Source organism: Cucumis sativus, chromosome 1 (assembly GCF_000004075.3).
Source record: "Cucumis sativus cultivar 9930 chromosome 1, Cucumber_9930_V3, whole genome shotgun sequence".
NCBI lineage: Eukaryota > Viridiplantae > Streptophyta > Magnoliopsida > Cucurbitales > Cucurbitaceae > Cucumis > Cucumis sativus.
This window is the reverse complement of record NC_026655.2, coordinates 9,551,297-9,570,340: the sequence shown is the minus strand read 5'-3', so window position 1 is coordinate 9,570,340 and position 19,044 is coordinate 9,551,297. Positions and strand designations below refer to the sequence as shown.

Below are 19,044 nucleotides of genomic sequence, written 5' to 3'. Positions count from 1 at the left end.
TATTAAATAATATTTATAGAAAACTAGATTGCAATTGGTATAATTAAAATAATAGTAAAAAAAAGGGGGGGGTATAGAAATATATAAGAGATAAATAAAAGAATGAAAAGGAAGTTTAAAAGGAGGAATAAAGGCATGTGACAGAGAGGGAGGCATCAAATCAGGGGGGAAAAGAATAATTGGAATCATTTGAAGTATATAAATTTATATTATAAATTCCTAAATTCTATAAACTTGTCAATTTCCCATATAACTAAAAAAAAAAAAAAAAGAGAGAGAGAAAGGAAAAAAGAAAAACAGGGAGTTTTTGGTAATTTTGGAGGAAAATCTTATCCGCTTCTTTATTTCTTCTTTCTTCTTCTTCTTCTTCTTCTTCTTCAGCCCCCCAAAAACTTTTTAAAAGCCCTCAAAATCTCCATTTCTCTTTAACCATCTCAACTCCCAAAAAAAAAATTCAAAATCTCTCCATTCCAATTCAACAAAATCCAAACACAATTCAGTGAGACGGACTTTTATTTTCTTTTTCTTTTTGTTTTTCTCTTTACCCTTTTGATGGCAACTGGTAAGAGTTACTTCTCTCGCTCTAAGTTCCGTTTTCTTTCCCCCGGTGACGGACCTGACCACCACCGTAACGACGCCGCTTTCGATTTCGATGAGTCCGACCTTTTCAACTCTCCCCACTCCGGAACCTCCCCGGAGTTCCGTCGGCCGGCTTCCAAATCTCGAATCTCAAAGCGGATTTCCCCTGTCGACGTCGGAGACCGGAGCGTTACGACGGTTTCCGCCGCCTCTCTTCCGGTTAACATCCCTGATTGGTCGAAGATCCTTAGAAACGAGTATATCGACAACAGGAGAGATGACTTTGAGGATGAAGACGGCGACGACGAAGGCGATGAGGTCGAGGAAAAGCGATTTAGGGTTCCGCCACATGAATTTCTGGCGAAGACCAGGATTGCTTCGTTTTCGGTTCATGAAGGAATTGGAAGAACGTTGAAAGGGAGAGATCTGAGCAGAGTTCGAGATGCGATTTGGCAAAAAACTGGATTCGAAGATTGATTGGATTGGATTGGATTGGGATTGAATTTGAACAAACACGAAGAACAATTAAACAAAAAAAAAAACTCTCGGAATATTCCAATAGAATATACCAATTCATTTCATGAGTAAGACTTTTCATCTCTCTTCCCCCAAAATTTTTGATCCTTCCCTCTTCCTCTCTTAATTTTTTCCGCCGTTTGGCCGCCCTATCTCGGCTGTGTTTCGATCGCTCCGATCATCGTTTTTTTTTTCACATCTGTAATTCGGAATATTTTGTATTTTGAATTTCACGAGAAGGATAGAAATATTTTATACTTTTTTTAATTAATCAATTCTTCAATATTGGTATTCTTTTTCTCTTATTCGTTCAAAATTATAATTTATTGGGCAATTTTGATCTGAAAAGATGCCCCTATTATTTTATTTTTATTTCTTAACAATTATAATAAATAACGTACACTTTTCTTAATTAAAGTATACTAAAATCATTTAATTAATCTCGCTTGTTTGTTTGGTTGATTTTGTTTAATTAAGAAGTCATCCGTTTAAATCTTCTACTTTGTATAATTAAATAATGTAACAATTATTTAATATTACTTCTTTATTTTGATGAGTTTATGAGTTGGGCTATAAAGTTATTATTACAATGTATTCTGTATTTAATAACTTTTTTGGTATAAAATTGTATCTAATGTTAAAATTAATTTACATTGCATTTAATTCAATGGTGTACAACTGTGATCTCATAATGTTTAGTTGTCATAGAGTGAAATCTAGTATGAATGTATTTTTGTTTTCATTATTCCAAAATTTAGAAAAATCCTTTTTTATGTCTCAATTTTAGTGGACCAATTCATGATGTTTATTTATTTATTTTTGGGTTAATTTAATATTGACCTTTCTTTTATTGAGATATTAGTCCTTTTTGAATAATATGGGTCTTTAATCATGGTCTAATATATATATATAAAAGCACCTTTGCATTATTGGGGCTGTTCCCATTGTTATATTTAAGTCTACTTGGTTGAGCTCTCATCTTCAATCATTTAAAGGTAGTTAGAGTTTAATTATGTAATAATTTTATTTAATTGATGCTTAGTTTATTAATTCCTTTTTCTTTTCTTAGAATACTATTGTAATTCAAAAGATTTGTTCTATTTCAAAGTAGAAGAAGGAACAAACTTTTATTTATTAAAATCATTTAGTTGAATTGTGGACTTTGAAAATGGTGGGTTGATTCCTAAACAAAGCCACTGTTTCAGGTCCAAAGTTCTTACTAAATGGCAGGCTGACCAAATTTATATATAAAGTTCTAACCTTTATGAGAAAAAAGGAAAAGCAAAAGTTACTAAGTTTTACTTGTTATGACTTATATAAAGTTATGGACCAACAAGAATGGGGACCCTTTGCTTTATATACACACACATATATGTAAGAGCAATTAAAATTGGTCATTATTTGAAGAAAGTTCAAATTTAGTTTCTTAATTTATGATTAAAGCTTAGTATATGATTTCTAATCAAAGAACTACTTATCGGTGGTTTATCTAATCATTGACACTATTCTTTTTAAGTTTTTTCAAATTATAAAAGCTCTGCCCTACTAGAAAATTGAGATTTAAAGATACAAAATAAGTGTTATAAACGATTTTGATACATATTTTGCGTCTTTGAAGCCGGATATAGTATAGGATTTTTCGTTGGAATTGTTGCCACGATTTAGGGGTGTACCTATGGATCATACTACAAGAAATCGGAGTTCTTCCAACTTCGTTGAGGATGTTGGCGATAGGAACGTCGAGGATAGGCACATCCACCGATGCTAAAATGTTACTATCGACAATGCTGTTTTCCGACGCTGTAATTAGTAACGTTAGGACTGGTTGCGTGGAAAGTGAAATATATTATTTAATTGTTCAACCATCCCTAACGTACCCAAGCATATGTTGAAAGTAGGACCCTATTTTCGACGGGCTAGATCATTGTGTCGAATGAAATGGATGGATTAAATAATAAATGACATTTCTCTTGATTTTATTGCATGGCGTCGGAAAAGTTTGTACATATTCCTGATGCCATAAGTGAAACGTTGGTGTTTGAGGACTTTACTCCCAACGCTTTACATAAAGCGTTGGAAGTGGTTGTGTTTTCTCGACGTTTTCGATGTGTGTCAGGAGTGCCCCCACACATAAACTCTTTCAGTTCTATAAATCACAAAATTCACAGAAGGGAAAGAAAGAGAGACAAAATCGAGAGAGAAGAAGGAGTCACCGAGTTTTGCCACCCTTGCGGTCCCTGGCTGTCGTTGCTTTGTCACCTTATTTTGTCGTTTTGTTGTCGCCGCACCTATCCATTAAGTAGTTTAATTTTTGTTTTATTTTAGTTTAGATTTAGTTTGTTTTAGTCCGGGATTTGTTTGGTTTTGGAATATTTTTTTATTTAGATTATAAATTTGTTTTAGGAATAAAATTTTGAATTTGAATATGGTTTAGGATTTGGTTTTTGATTTAGTTTTTGGTATTCAATTTGAATTTTAAGTGCTCGTGGGATTTATGAATTAATTTAAAATTTGATGTAGAGAAAGTTTGAGGGGGAGGAGGGGTTTGATGAATTGAAACTTGAGGTGGAAGAGAAAGTTCGTATTGGAAGTTTAAAGTATGTTGGTAGGTTTTAAAAATTGAAGTTATTTGTGTGGTTAGTTTGTTCTGGCTATCCTGCAGTTATGGTAGCCTTTGTAGTTTAAACTTAGCTTGAGTGAAAAATATGGGGGATTGATGACAACTTATTCATGGAGTAATTAAGTTTAGGATTTGAGAGGAGGAATATATGATTAATGATCAAATATATTTATGTTTTAGGTCTTTAACGATGGACAAGGGTTGGATTGGACATAGTTTATTCGTGGAGTAATTGAAATTTTATGCATTTAGTTTCATGTACTGGTATTTGTTTAATTAATTTTGGATTTTATGTCCACATGTACCATGTCATCATTCTCGAGCACTTTTGATGAGACAGATGCTCTATTTCTCGAGTTCGGTGACGAGTTGAACAACCTGGGAGCAATGTCCTCGGTGGACGACAGTTCTAGTGAGTGGTAATTTGATGTTAATTGCGAACAATTACATTTAGTCACAATTTGTTTCTAACATAACTTGATTTCTACAGCAGATGTGTCTCAACCCTCTCCGACTCCTAAGAGATGTCAACAGTCTCGAAACTTGGTGTTGGAGAGGTACGTTCATAGGCATGGTAGAATTCCAATTACCATAGCCTCAGAAGTGGAGAAGTCAATATCCCCACATGTTGTACGGTTTAGCAACACCATTTGTGAGAAATACATTTTCAATATGTTGCCTTAAGTGGGCTAATGTTGGACTTCCAGTATGTTGCCTTAAGTGGCCTAATGTTGGGGGAGAATAAATTGAGGTGGTGAAGAGCGCTCTATAGGTAAATTTAGCAGTGAGTTAGTTTTTTTGTTTAGACATACATATGTATAAACAAAGCTAACGTGTGAAATTTTTTACTTCCTAGCGCTTTTTCATCCTTGATTTCAACGATCAAGCACTTACTAGATTTGTTGAACATCAAATGCTCACATCTTTCAAGGAGTTCAGGGGCGACTGTCATAGACATTTCAAAAAGTACAGCGACCTTGAACATGCATGTGCCAACTCACTGAACATATTGGTGGGACGTCTTGAAGATTGACACTTCCTATGCGATCACTATATGAGTCATGCATTTCAACTGAGATCTACATATTGTAATTATATGTTATTTCATTTAATTTTCAGTATGCGTGTATAATTTTAACAAATATTTCCATACATGAGCAATCACGAACGAACAAGGCTGCAAGACCAAAGCGACATTTCAATACTTTATCCTTGTTTACTTTGCATTATTTATATATATAATTTTGTGTCATTGTAGCGTCTGCCGTCATATTATGTTAATTTTTTACATTCGAAATTGTTAGACAATGTAACATTTAACTTCTTTCAAACGCATACTATCATAACACTATAAACTTTCCCAAACACATAATCTTTATAGACTTCCATTACGTGACTTGGTCTATTATTGATAAAATCTAGAAATTCTGTTATATATTATAAATATGGTCAAATTTGCTATTTTTAACAACCTCTTGTTTTATTTTATTTTTATTTAATAAAATTATTATTGTTTTATTTCATTTTTATTTAATAAAATTATTAGACTTTGCATTGTTTTTAAGTTTTAAGTTTTGTATATGTTAATTTTATTAAGTAGTGACCTTAAGTTAATTTTAGAAATTTTAGTTTATATAGATAAAAACATCATTGAACATTCCAATGCGAAAGATCTTATAAATTTCAAGATGATAATGAAAACATCCTTGATTCAGATTTACCATACCTCAGTGCAATATATAAAATATGTAATTCTAGATGTAAATTGTATTTTTACAAAGTATATAAATTATATGAAAAACGTAATCTTCCTCATTTTTTTTCACACAAATTGGATATAGTCAAATTTTTTAGAACTTCTATTCTCTTAATTTTTTAATTGAGACATTTTCAAAAATAACAAAATACTGATCTGTCTACAAAAAGAAGCATTCATCTTCATCATCAACCATACCCAAAAAAAGAAAAAGAAAAAGAAAAAGAAAGCACTAACCACAACCATGATGGCAGAAGTGGAGTACAAAGTCAGAATTAAATGTTGAGGTTACAATCAATGGGCAGTTCGAATTCTTAGAATTTAAGCACACCTAATCTAAAAAATTCAAACAAAGGTTAGTTCGAATTATTTTGGGTTGAATTATTTTAGATAAACCCATGAAACACTAATAAAATTTTCATTTATTTGAACCCAAAACAGCCCTAAACCACAAAAGTTGGATTGGGTTGATCCGTGAAAATGATTTAGTAATTTAATCATTCTTAAATACTGTTTTGGGAAGCCAAGAATAATGGAAAACTTTCCACCCGACTGATAATTTTAAATCCAACAAACTATATCAAAGAGAGGTGGGGTGAGAGCATAGAGTGGGTTTTTAAAATGATTCATGTGTTGTTCCGAAAGTAGAAAGTAGTAAATTGGTGTTAAAAATTCTATTAAAACAGACATAAAACTTAGGAACCTTCAAGAGAGACAAACAACAAAGTTCGATTCCCTTGAACAAACTAATCGACCATCTAAAAATATAATATTACAAATAATTAAGAACAAAATTGTGGTTGCTAACGACTTACTGCGATTTGTGAGATTCTTTATGCTTTTTCTTCCTTTCATGCAGAAGATCAATTTTCCCCTTCTTCGTTCTTTTCCCAATCTGATATCAATAAGAGAAATTTCTCAGAACTCAAAATAATGTTATCGAAAAGAGACGTGAAAGTTATGTTTTAGAAAGATGGATTGAGTAATGTGTAATTAAATTGGGACTTGAAAATATTATTCTCAGATGACTTAGAGTAATATGTATGATGAATAAATTAACGTTGTGTATATTCATTCTATGGATGCATATTACCTTCAACCACGTTGGAAACAAAAATGAAAACAAAAAACAAAAGCAAGAGCCCTATTGTGTATGTTTATGATTAGACTATTAAGAAAAAGTTCAAGCACTATCATACCTGCATAGCTTCATAAAGACTTTTCTTCTTCCGAGACATCATAACCTTCGACAATTTATCGGTATCTTCGGCCATTTGTTGATAATCAGGGAGGTTGGTGTCCTCACCACCCTCTTTCTCCTGATCAGGCAACTGCTTATCAACATTTGAAATAGCTGAAGAATACTTTCCTCCTTGAAGCTCCAATTTCAACTCATCATGATACTCTTTCTCAAGAGCCATCATCTGCATTGGGGAAAATACAACCAACAAAATAAGAGCGTACACAACGTTTAAGCAGCAGTTGCACTGAAATGTTAGCATTGCAAAAGTATACCTTCTGTTTCATCTCAGCAGCTTCAATAGCCTTGGCTCGATCAATGACACCTGCATCCAATAATTTCTGAGGATCATCCAAATCTTCTTTCCCTACTCCCGGCAACGGCAAGATTTCATTTTTGGCATCCGCTTTCAACTTGTTCAGGGTCACAGCATAATCAGGAACATATCCTTCTGCATCATTGTCAACAAAAGGTGACAAGTGTGGAGGAGGATCCCTGTGAGTGTTTAGAAAATAGATATATTAATTCAAAAGAATAAATATCAAGGCTTAAAAACAACATATATACTAAATTTTATGTTATGAAGTATGTACACAGAAAAGTAAAAAAGAAAATTCAAGAGTGGGTTTAGACACAACAAAAATGCAGCCTGAAAACAACAAAATGGTGTGTTTCCTTGAAAATTGTTTTGGATTTATTTAAAAAGAAAGAGTTTTAGAAACATGGACAAACTTCTAATTCATAGAGTTGCTTTATATTAAAAGAGCATCCGAATACATTCCTCAAAGAATTTGGAAAGTGGAGTAATTACATAATTCACAGAAGCAAATCCCACTGTAGATTTTAAAAAATGGAAGTACCTTCCCACCAAATAATCCTCAGTCGGTAAGATTATCCGATTATTCACACAATCAAAAACCCATTGTGGCTGAACATAGTCTCTAGAGAGGAACTTGTGAGTCTGTGTTGACCGGTCAACAATCTGCATTTAGAAATATTCAGGAAGACATGAAAAGACTTGCAGGAAGTATTATAATCATATCATAATAAGCCACCCCAATGCGTCATAATTACTGGCAAACCTGATGAGTAATGGTTTTTTCAGATTCCTTAAATGGTGCTCCATCTCCTTCCCACGAAACCATGCCACCAAATGCAGGAATGATGAAAAGCAGTGATTCTCTATGAACCTAAACATGGGAGTTGGGATAACATTGACAGATAGTAAACCATAAGATCCAGATTTTAGAAAGGAGGCATTGGCTATTGAGACAGCAATTAGCAGTATCTAATATCCATGGTTGTAGAGAATGATAAAAAAAGATGACAATTTCATTTTTAATATCCACCAAATAACTATCTAGTAATACGCTTGCTTATGGATATGATACATCTTCCCTTCACTCTCTGAAACCTCTCTTTCTAGAGTTTTGGAATTTTTCTTCTACTGGATTTTCAAGTTACTGCATAAAGTCTACTTACACAATTCTATCTTCTCAAGATTCTCTAATAATTTCGATCAGTATGACAAAATGGAACATAAGCTTACCTCCCGGCTCAAGAAGAACTTCATATTCTTAAAAAGTTTCTTGCATTCTCGAGTATCTTCGTCCTCGTCCTCATCCATACCAGATGCATCTTCAACAAGATGCATCAACGCAGTTGGCTCATTTAAGGGAAGCTGGTGTTGAAGCTGTGCAAGTCTAAGCTCAGAGTCTTCGGCATCTACTTGTCCAAATTGAGATGAACTAGAAGTCTGAGGATTTAATAGGGAAGTTCTCGTGTTGGCATCGAAGAATCTTAACAAAGCATAAAAATCTGCATGTTCACAAAATAATAGTGATGAATGAAGAACGATAAGGTGAATAAATTACAGAAATTCAAATTGATAATCTTTTCAACTGAACATCAAAATCACCTGCTGCCAAAGCCTCCAAACGAGGGTCAAGAATTGGAGGATACTCCAAATTAATTGAGTTAAATAAGTGTTTGTTCACATGGGCAAGAAGTTTCTGCACCGAAAATAATTTCAAAGCATCCAGTAAACATCAAAAACAAGAAGGAAAACATTCCAAATAGGTGAACATTAACATGATGCATGAGCATTGCACTTTTTTTCCTCTTTTCCTCATTAGAATTGAATAATTAAGTGTCCAAACAAATAGAACACTACAGTTTTTTATTTCTAATCCAATGGAAAAATGATTGTACTTGTACAATAACCAATTAGTAGTTGGCACAACTAGATTTTTTTTACCCATCAGGTAGACCAAAGTGTTTGCTAGAATGGTACAAGAATCTTCAAGGTTAGCAGTGTCAGATGCTGGATGGAATGTGACATGCATTCAAAAATATTATATTTCTCAATTATTCATGCTGGGAAATACTTGTAACTAATGGGTTGGCCTAATGGTTAAACGGAGATATTTTCTCAATAAAGGGCTAAGAGATTGTGGATTCAATTCATGGTGGCCACCTACCTAGGATTTAATATCCTAAGAGTTCCGTTGACATCTAAATGTTGCCGGGTTTAAGTAGGTTGTCCTATGAGATTCACATAAACTGGTCAAGACACTCATAGATATAATAAAAAATACTACTCATAACCAGTATGTTCAAAGCACGAGACACTCCCTACAGATACTTCCTCTTAATCAGAGTATTGGAGAGGAATTTCCTTTTTCTGAAAAAAAAAAGTTTGAGCAATTGATCAAGGCAAGGGCCCGGGTCACCTTGAATGTAAGTTCAAGGCAACTGCAAGGCACAATAGGCAAGTGTATTACTAAAGGTGCTCGCCTTGTGAACTTGCAAGGCTTTAAGGCCTCTCTGCTCGCCTCTGGTGAGCACCCAATTGTGCCTCAACAACATTGCTTGTAGCACAATTTCTTATTTCCCCGGTCATTTTCACATGCTCTGTCAGAAACCAATGTAAAAAAGAGTAGAAAACAAGTATGTACAAGCATCAAGGTAGTTCGTCCCCCACACCCTCCCCAAAGAAAAAGGCGAAAGGAATGATAGGGTGTTTAGGGGTAGAGAGAGAGAGGGCATAGTGAGATTTGGTCTTTGGTTAGATATCACGTCTCTTAGGGCTTCAGTTTCAAAGAACTTTTGTAACTATTCTATAGGAACCATTTTACTTGGTACCCCTTTCTTTAATGAGCTGGTTTTGTGGGCTGGTTTTTTTTTGTCACCCTTGTATTCTCTCATTCTTTCTCAATGAAAGTCATTTTATCGAACAAAGTTAATTTTGATACATATCATGTTCCTCCATTTTCTTCTTTTATTGTTCCCTCTCTCCAAATTTAGTTCCTTGAAGAAAACATTTTCTGTCGATATTTTAGTTATACATTTGGATTGACAAAGTTATTACATAAACAAAAGGGGTACGTGAGCATACAACAAACAAGCCCACAAAAAGGAGTCGATGAAAAGAAACGACTCCTATCCAAAAGAATAATACTAAAAACTACAAGAATGATCACAGGAAAGACAGCTAATAAGACGAACCAAAAGCTTAAATAGAATGACTGAAAACACAGCATAGGACCAAAGTGTTACCTCATAAAAATCCATGAAGTTAAGAATAACAGTTAAGTCGACATCATCAGTCAATATCTGATGCAGTGCATGAGGGGCAAGCCATGTAATTTTTTGACCTTCTACCTCAGCCTAGACAAACAACAGAGATAAAACAATGCTTTGGATTATAAAATGCTTCACATAGCATCCCATATCACAATATAAATCCTGACATACCTGATAGTAGATACCTTTCACAGATATAAATACTTTTCGCAGTTTATGAGTTCGAGAAATAAATGCTTGCCATTCATGGCTCAACCTAGCAAAAGATATAAAAGGAATATTCATTTTGTTACCATGCCAATAATACAATAAAAGTTCACTACAGTAAAAACACATAATTGTAATTCATAACTTTTTAAAAGAAATAATAAATAATTAATTAGAAACAACGACAACATCAACAACCACAATTAAAAGTAATTCATAAAATTTTCTTGTGGCCAGTAAATACCAACCTACGACATTCATGAATGCGCTTTGCCTCAACCTTTAACCTCTCTTGAGCAGGTAATGCCGCAAAAAGATGTACCAGTGAGAGACAATCATCTAAATCTCTAAGTGCATCAATGAATTTTGGGTACCTAGAAGTTCAAACGTAGCATGGAACAAGTGGAAAGAAATTATTATGGGCAATGAAAATGAAAACAAAATATTTAATTCTCTTAGTAGGAGGGGAAAAAAACTTTACAAACCTCTCCTTTATTATTCTGAGTAATCCAGATAGATATGTAGGCCTGCGTTCTATTAGAAAGTTTGCACGCTCTTTATTCTTTTTTGCATCAGCTTTTTTTATCTTCTTTTCATACGCCCTAATCTCTCTACATTTCTCCAAAAGTGGCTCATGATGAAGAAAAGAAATGTCCTTCAAATGGTAGTAAGTGTGGTGATTTCCTTTAACTTTCTTTTTTGGCTCTCGAGGAAATACTCCCTTGTAAATGCATAATTTCCTGTCATAATAATAAACACCAAACCAAGTCCTTGTTTCAATAATGATTATTTTCAATCAAGATAAACGTTAGACAAAGTCACCCTAGCTCAACCAGCTTCAATATAACATCTTAAGACACTATTTTTAACGAATGCAACTGCTTTCATTGGAAAAAAAATATAGAATACAAAGAGAATAAAGAAACCAAGCCCGAAAAAAAAATAACAGAGAAAGGATTTCCAACTAAGTATGATACTGATTATTTCAATAATGATTATTTTCAATCAAGATAAACGTAAGACGCAGACTTGTTCGTATCAGGTACTTACGATCAAAGAGAAACATGTTCAATCTTAAAAAAAAAAAAACATTTCGCAGCATCCATGATTAAAATGAATTTTTTACCCAGCTATAGCGTGTATGTATGTAGAAAATAACTTAAAATTATTCCCAGATTTGAAATAGACGAGCAAACAGAACTATCCACTTCATCCTCGCCATTACTACGAATTCAGATGAAACTCCAACTTAAGCTACACAACTAGCAAAACTACAAAGCCAAATCGATAGAAATACCATACAATTCATGCAAGGTAAAATAAGAAATACCTGAATAGCGGCAAACCAATTTGCAGCTGCTTGACAGCCTGCGACCTGGTCACATATCTCGCTGCGTTACCTTCCTTCTTCTGCCCCTGATAAACGACGGAAAGTAGGAAAAGAAAACTAAGCAAAACATTCTGGTCGTCGAACAGCTTGAAAATCCCGAATATTAGCAATTAACAGTGACGAAAACACATGGAAACAAAAACGAACTTACCGGCGGCCTGTAATGCTTCTTCCTCGTGACTTTATTCACCATTTTTTCTGTGGTTGAATCGAAGAAAAGTAATTAAACCTAGCAGAACTCGATTAAAGGAGAGTTGAGTGATTGAGGAAGTGTGTATAAGGAGAAGAAGAAAGAGAAGTAGTGCTGAGGGGGTGGAGACGTCGGCAGCGGTAGCGGCAGTGGGAAAAAAAAGGAATGTGAGAGTGGAAGAGAAGAGAAAAAAGCGTATGAGTAGAAACTTAGGGCCGGACTTGGCTGCCCTAGCGGACACCTAAATGGGCTTCTCCGTGGATTTTAGCTTGGGCTAACTCGGAAAATTGGGTCGTTGATTTGAGTTTATGGCAAAATCCGAAAATATTGAGGATAGTTGCAATTAGATTTAATTATATAATTAAGTATATAGCATTATTTTTTAAATACGGTAAAAATAGTTTAATTTATCAAAATCTATCCAAATTAAAAGTATAGACTATCTTACAAATATTAGTAATATTATTATTGAAAAACCACACCAATAGAAATCTTATAAACTTTACTATATACTTCATTATTATTTTTGTAATTGCTATCCATTATAATTATTCTTTAATTAACATTTTTTAGATTATGATACATGAAGTTCATTTTAAACAATGAGGAAAAAAACTTTAAATTTAAGATAATAAACTTTAAACGATGGCAAGAAAGTTCCAGACATAAACGATTGTTTAATATAATTTAAACAATTTTCGGATCCTTATACATGATCGTTTATTTCGAAATAAACAATTGTTTTGAAAAGCCGAATAGAAGTCAAGCCCAATTACGCATAATTACGAAAATATCATTCAAATCAATGCGATATAAAAAGGTGAATCCTCTTCTTCAAACTTTCTCTTCTTCACCCTACTTCTTCATATCATTTTCATCGTACATCTTCTTCAATCATTCATTTTCATCTACTTTCGTCAACCAAACTTTATAAATTCTTCTCCATCTTGTTCTTCCAAATAAATTATTTTTCGGCATTTCGTTCGTTGCTTAACATTTTGGTTCCATCTATCTCAATCTATCTCCAGTATAAAAAGGTTTGAATATATCTTTGTTTCATTTAATACAATAACCACTCTTATTTCATATGTAACTTAACCCTAACATTTTTATAAATATATGGTGAACAAAAAGCAAACATCATCTGCTAACAAAGCAACCAAATCAAAAGGAAAGTCAAAAGAAAAACAGATAGATAATGAAAAATAAGTGAATGTAATAAAATAGAATGTCAATGTCTATAGTGCTCTATCTTTGTTTATATTTGTCTATCTTTGTCAAGTGCTCTATTTTTGTCAATGTTATATGTTGTAACAATTCAACTCTTTATATTAAGTTGAGGTCATTACTACTAAAATAAATAAAAACTTTCTTATTAAAAATAAAAGAAGACTCTAAATTTTTCAATGAAAAACTTCAAATACTCATTTATAAATTGTAAATAAAATCTATAGAGATAAAGTTATAGTTTGGACCCTATTTAACTTTTAAATAAAAAAAATAACATGAAAGTAATTCATAAGTTCAATAAATTTAAATAAAACGCTAAAAGTCAAATACTGAAAGGTGGAAGCAACATAAGATTTCTCCTATGTTAAGTCATAGTCACTTCTTGTTATTCGTCATCTTTCCTCTACCTCTACCTCTACCTTTGCCTAAAAATTAAACATATAAAAATCGAGTATAAAGATATACTCAGTAAGAGACCCACTACCAGTCCTGCTAGGTGTCTGTTAACTTTTCATTAAGGTTCCGTAAGAAAGTACCACATAACTATCTTGCTCACGAACACACGTTGTCTAGTGATCTCGTAGGAACACATAAGAGAAACTGGTCTTTAGTGACCAGAAGGAACACCTAACCGATACTGGTCTTCGACAACTCGAAGGTACACCTAAGAGAAGCTGGTCTTCAGGTACTCAAAGGTACGCCTAAGAGAATCAAGTTGTAAGTGACCCTGTCAGACCACTCATAAAACATATGTTGGTGGTCCCATCGAACTCACACAATCATAAAAAGATAGTGATTCCGTGGGATACCCATATATGTACAACCCTAGCAAACAGGTTAACAGAACACCACAGTCCATAGCATGTAAAAAATCATTAACATCTTATCATGGCATGAATATCAATCCTAACTTCCTTGTTAGGTGATTAATATCTCATGCACCATAACACATCAGTCATAACGTATCAGTCGTAACTTATAAGTCATAACATATAACTCATAATATATCAGTCATAACATATTAATCATCTATGGTAGTCATCTATATTAATCAGTTATATATGTCACATTATGCATCTTAGCTACATCAATGCATAATGAAAAATACATGCAAGTCTTTGTTTTCAAAGGTCTAATAGTAGAATCTCTTGCCTTGAGATTAGCTAACAAATTTTTCCTAACAGTCACGGTCAAAACTTCCGCAAAATTCTAAACATAAACAAAATTAAAGTAATGGTTTGACAAACAACATCAACCTAAACTTTCAATTATACCAATGAAAGAGGTTGAAACCAATTCAAACTTTAAGGTGGAATTTCACATATAATTACTCCAAAGAATTTAGCCAAAAACCTTCAAAGAACAAAAATCCAACTTAATTCCACCCTTTAAATTATTTAAGATCCAAAGAATATTTGTTTAGGCATACCAAACCCAAAAATACTTACCAAAATGACCCAAAAGGGCTTAAAAGCTACAAGTAAGGAAAAGCCCTCACGACTCGACTAGGAGGAGGTTACGACTTGCTCTTGACTGAAAGGGAGAAGGATCAACTTGGATATAGCTTGGACACTCGACAAAAAGTAGAACGACGCGCACAACTTAGGACTGAAGCTGACGACTTGAGTTAGGGAATTTGGCTCGGCAGTTGGTGAACAGTGTCGCAGCTCGGGATAGAGATGGATGGCTAAGGGAAGCATGCTGGAAGGAAGGTTGGCTTTAGGTGGAGCTTCGACAAACGGTGAATGGAGGAATGTCGGCTTGACAGAGAGAACTCGAACGTTCAACCTGAAATAAGACTAGGCTCAAACTCCACGACAGGCTTTGTGTGGATAGCGACTGGGCTTCAAACGTGACAGGGAGAGACGTTATGGCAAACGAACAACGTGTGCCATGGAGACCAGTGTCGACGGTGATCTGGTACGTGACAATGACCGGAGATGGTAGACGACATGTAGAGTTACAACAATGCATAATGGACTATATGGTCAAGTTTGTTATTATTTTGCTTATTATTTATTAATGCTGTTAGCTTTATAATAATATTTATTTTTTGTTGCAGGTTAGATACTAATGGACTGTAGTAATGACGATCACTTCTTAGTTGGAGGCGATCATGAAGGCCAGTTTGATAGTATTTTAGGGATAGTACCTAGTCAAAGATATGTGTGTGGACCTACCATGATAGTTCATTTGACATAAAGCTCAAATATGAATCAATTGGTTGTTGAGTACAACGAACGTGGTGAATGGATTGGTGCAAATGATACTCAAATGGTGAGTTATATTGGAACATGCGTTCGACACAACATTTCGATTACATATGCTTCATGGTTAGACGTACCATCAGAATTAAAAGATAAAATTTATGTTTGCATTCAAGTAGACATACTTCTTTCATTCTTAAATATAATACAATGAGATATGACGAGAATGTTTATATATGCTATTTGGTCATTTTTAGAAATCATTTGTAACAAATCCAAAATCCAAGAAAGATATTATGAAAAAAGTTGGGAGTGCATTTCAAAATTTCAAGAGTATTTTGAGAAATAATTATACTTTTTCATTTGTAGATGCACTAAAATGTTTAAAATTTCCACCACCAAACTATCCTATTATTATGCTTAATTCAATTTTTGATATGGTTAAGCTTGTGAATGTAATTTTTTAGGAGAGACCATGTAGTCTTGCTATTGGAAAGGTTGATAACATTGTTGTGGTAGGAACTATTTTCAATAGAATAGGAGCAGATGAAGTAGTCTATAGAGTACGACTTGGAGTGGGTGATCTGCGGATTCTCATTGAACTTTCAAGTGACATCCATTCTTCGATGCCCATACCGAGTGTTGGAAGCATTTATTATGTATACGTTGCAATTGATTCATAGTTCTATGGTAAAAACATCTTATAGTCATAGAAGAACAAAAAAAAAAAAAATGTAAAGTTTTAATTTTGAAATATGAGTTTTTGCATTAGGATGTTTTCATTTTTATTTTCAACATTTTTTTATAGACATCTGGCAGAAAATCTCGTTAGTTAGAATTTTTGAAAGGAACGAAACTAAAAATCAATGAATTAAAACTACCAACAACAATAAGATTTGTGTTGAAACATATAGAGAAGAAAATGGTCTGTGAATATCTTAATATTGCAGTTGATACCGGGGAGATTTTGGGGTACAAACTCAATGTAAACATGATGAAGGACATCATTATACAACTTTGTCTAATGGAAGAATTAGCACTTTCAATGATCTTGAGTTATTTGATGTAAGTGCAACTTCATAAATTTATTTTCATTACTTTTGTAGATGAGTATTTCTAATCTTATAAGTCTTTTCTTAATGTTAGATACTTATATGAATCTAACCCAAGTATTATAGAGAAATATGTATTCATGAATCCTAGACAAGTTTCAACTGGTTCAGGTAGTGAGAAACATAGAGCTCAATACATGTGCAATAGATTGGTATCGATCAAGAATAAACTATTGATATGTTTGTTTAATTGCGTTAGCTTAGAAAACAAATATTGTTATTTTTCTTCTATTTTTTAATTAATTTGATTGAAATATATGTTTGTTACATAGATATCATTGAATATTATTTGTTATCTCATTTATAGACGAATACGGTGTATGCACGCAATTCATTAAGACATGGTGTCCAAGACAAGTTGAAATCTATGGTCAACACGACTGTTATTTCACATTAAGTGTGTATTTATTATGTAAACTATAATTTGTTGTATTTTTTATTTGTTTTTAATTCGGAGCCTTAAGAATGTTTTACGTTGAAAAAAAATACAAGAGCTTGACCTCTTATGTTAAGGTATGAGTATTTCAATTCCAATTAAATGATAATGTACATTCGGTTTAACAGTAGTGTGTACATAATAAAGATACTATGTTATGAAGTTCATGCAAGACATAGTAAGGCAAAAGAACGTCATAATTACAAACGTGGTATGCATTTTCTTGCATCATCTCTTATAGCTATCATTTTTACACTTAGTACAATCTAGTTATCACATTACACTTATTTCATTTGCAGCTGAGGAGACAAGCACCTTATACTCGATCCAAATTAGATGCAGTGAGAGTTGATTGTTGTGACTTTCTAGGTGCTACATGTTTTTTTTTTATTGTAATGAACCAATAGTTTTTATATTTATAGGTTTAGGTATATTGTGATACAATGTTAGTTTTTGAAGGATTATGCCTTATATGATCGTATTTGTTAGATACTATTTATTTATAGAACATTGGTTTACAATTGATTAATGAACATTAATTACTTTATTTGATGGATGTCTAGTGAAATATATGTTACTTGCGATTCAATTATATGGTCTCATGGTATGGATTTTATATTTGTGGTTGTTGATATTTTGCATGAGTTGTTTAAAGTTGTGAAGTTAGAAGTTTTGAGTTGTGTGAGTTATGTAGTTTTGGAGTTGTTCAGGTTATGTTGAAAATAATTTGCATGAGTTGTTTGAAGTTGTATGTAATGAATTTTGCATATTTTGACGTTTTGGTAATTTCAAGTTTTTTTTAGCTTGTATGAGGCTGATTACAGGTCACATATATGAGAGAGTCGTAATGACCCATATATATTTTTTATAACTACTATTATTGACGGGCGAAAAAACGTCAAGAAAAGACTTATGTTCTAGGGCAAAAAATGTCAATAGAAGGGCTATCTTAATGAGCAAACACATCAACAAAAAAGAGTTATCTTAATAGACTGATCCAATTTCTTGATGGGCAAAAGAAGACAAAATCCTTACATGTTTTGACCTTCAAGTAAATTGGTCATTTTATGGATTTTTCATGTTTCTTTATGGGCAAAAAACATCAAAGTCTCATTTCTTGATGACCAATACCATCAAGAAAGGGTTTCTAATGACATGTTTTGGTCATCAAGAAAACCTTTATGTGTAAAAAACATCAACGATCCTTTTCTTAATGACCAATACCATCAAAGGAGAGTTTTTGTTAATATTTTTTACTTTTCTCGATGATCAGGCTTTCTTAATGTCTGCCTACTTGATGGACAAAGGTCATCAAGGTAAACAAAAAACACCTTTTGATCTAGATCAGCGCGTAGACATGGACAACACAATGGATTGGTACGCGTGCAGGGCCTTGCCCAGCCTTGTCGCATGTTAACCTCACACATAGGCATGCCAAGTGCCTCACACACTACCTGCGTTCTTGTGCGTAGGGTTGCCGCACGCGCCTTGTGCGTTGCTTGCCTTCGCACACATGCTATGTAGCACACCCCTTGGTCATGTGCTCATCACAAACCATTACACACCCACTAACCTCTTTTGATCAATACTCACGCCCATCTTGCCTTGCAATGCTTGCTACACTCAGTCATCCTTCAGTAGTTCTCATAAGCTATTTTTCGTCCACAAACTTAACTCCACTTTGAAAATTTATAACTAAAAATTCATAACTCTTTTTAGAAAACTTCCTTCTACAAAGTTTCTTATAATTTTCTTAACTTTCTTACCTCAAAATTTCAGCTTAAAACTTAAAAAGATGCATTATGTGGCCTCCAAAAAGTGCACACCACTTTGTTTTATTCGAAAAATGACATTTCTCTCTTTCTTTAGCTCAAACTTAATCTTCCTCACCTCAAATTTTATTAGCAACCCTAGTTTGAAAAGTAGACTCAAATTTTGAGCTTTTGCAAGTGATTTGAGGCAAAACACATTGGTAA

The 19,044-nt window shown here is 33.4% G+C and overlaps 2 protein-coding genes across 2 annotated transcripts; one reads left to right on the top strand and one right to left on the bottom strand.

The window, feature by feature from the left end:
* Window positions 1-257: 257 nt before the first annotated feature.
* Window positions 258-1,758, top strand: LOC101217269. Its single transcript, XM_004139402.3, has one exon. It carries the CDS (start codon window positions 553-555, stop codon window positions 1,054-1,056), a length of 504 nt encoding a protein of 167 aa, XP_004139450.1. The 5' UTR covers window positions 258-552; the 3' UTR covers window positions 1,057-1,758.
* Window positions 1,759-6,001: 4,243 nt separating this feature from the next.
* Window positions 6,002-12,272, bottom strand: LOC101217027 (pescadillo homolog). The gene is made up of 13 exons (XM_004139401.3): window positions 12,045-12,272; window positions 11,834-11,919; window positions 10,989-11,243; window positions 10,752-10,877; window positions 10,468-10,552; window positions 10,270-10,380; window positions 8,630-8,723; window positions 8,261-8,529; window positions 7,794-7,901; window positions 7,572-7,693; window positions 6,987-7,206; window positions 6,671-6,895; window positions 6,002-6,366 (listed from the first exon to the last, which is right to left on the bottom strand). The coding sequence occupies exons 1-13, from the start codon at window positions 12,084-12,086 to the stop codon at window positions 6,283-6,285; spliced, it is 1,827 nt and encodes a 608-aa protein (XP_004139449.1). The 5' UTR covers window positions 12,087-12,272; the 3' UTR covers window positions 6,002-6,282.
* Between the last annotated feature and the right edge of the window lie 6,772 nt (window positions 12,273-19,044).

Excerpts from the sequence above, each read along its gene's own strand:
- LOC101217269 (XM_004139402.3), top strand. The coding sequence starts at position 553 with ATGGCAACTGGTAAGAGTTACTTCTCTCGCTCTAAGTTCCGTTTTCTT.
- LOC101217027 (XM_004139401.3), bottom strand. The coding sequence starts at position 12,086 with ATGGTGAATAAAGTCACGAGGAAGAAGCATTACAGGCCGCCG. Across the intron at positions 10,553-10,751 it reads CGCATTCATGAATGTCGTAG|GTTGAGCCATGAATGGCAAG; the intron begins GTTGGTATTTAC and ends ATCTTTTGCTAG. Across the intron at positions 8,724-10,269 it reads ACTTCATGGATTTTTATGAG|AAACTTCTTGCCCATGTGAA; the intron begins GTAACACTTTGG and ends TTTTCGGTGCAG.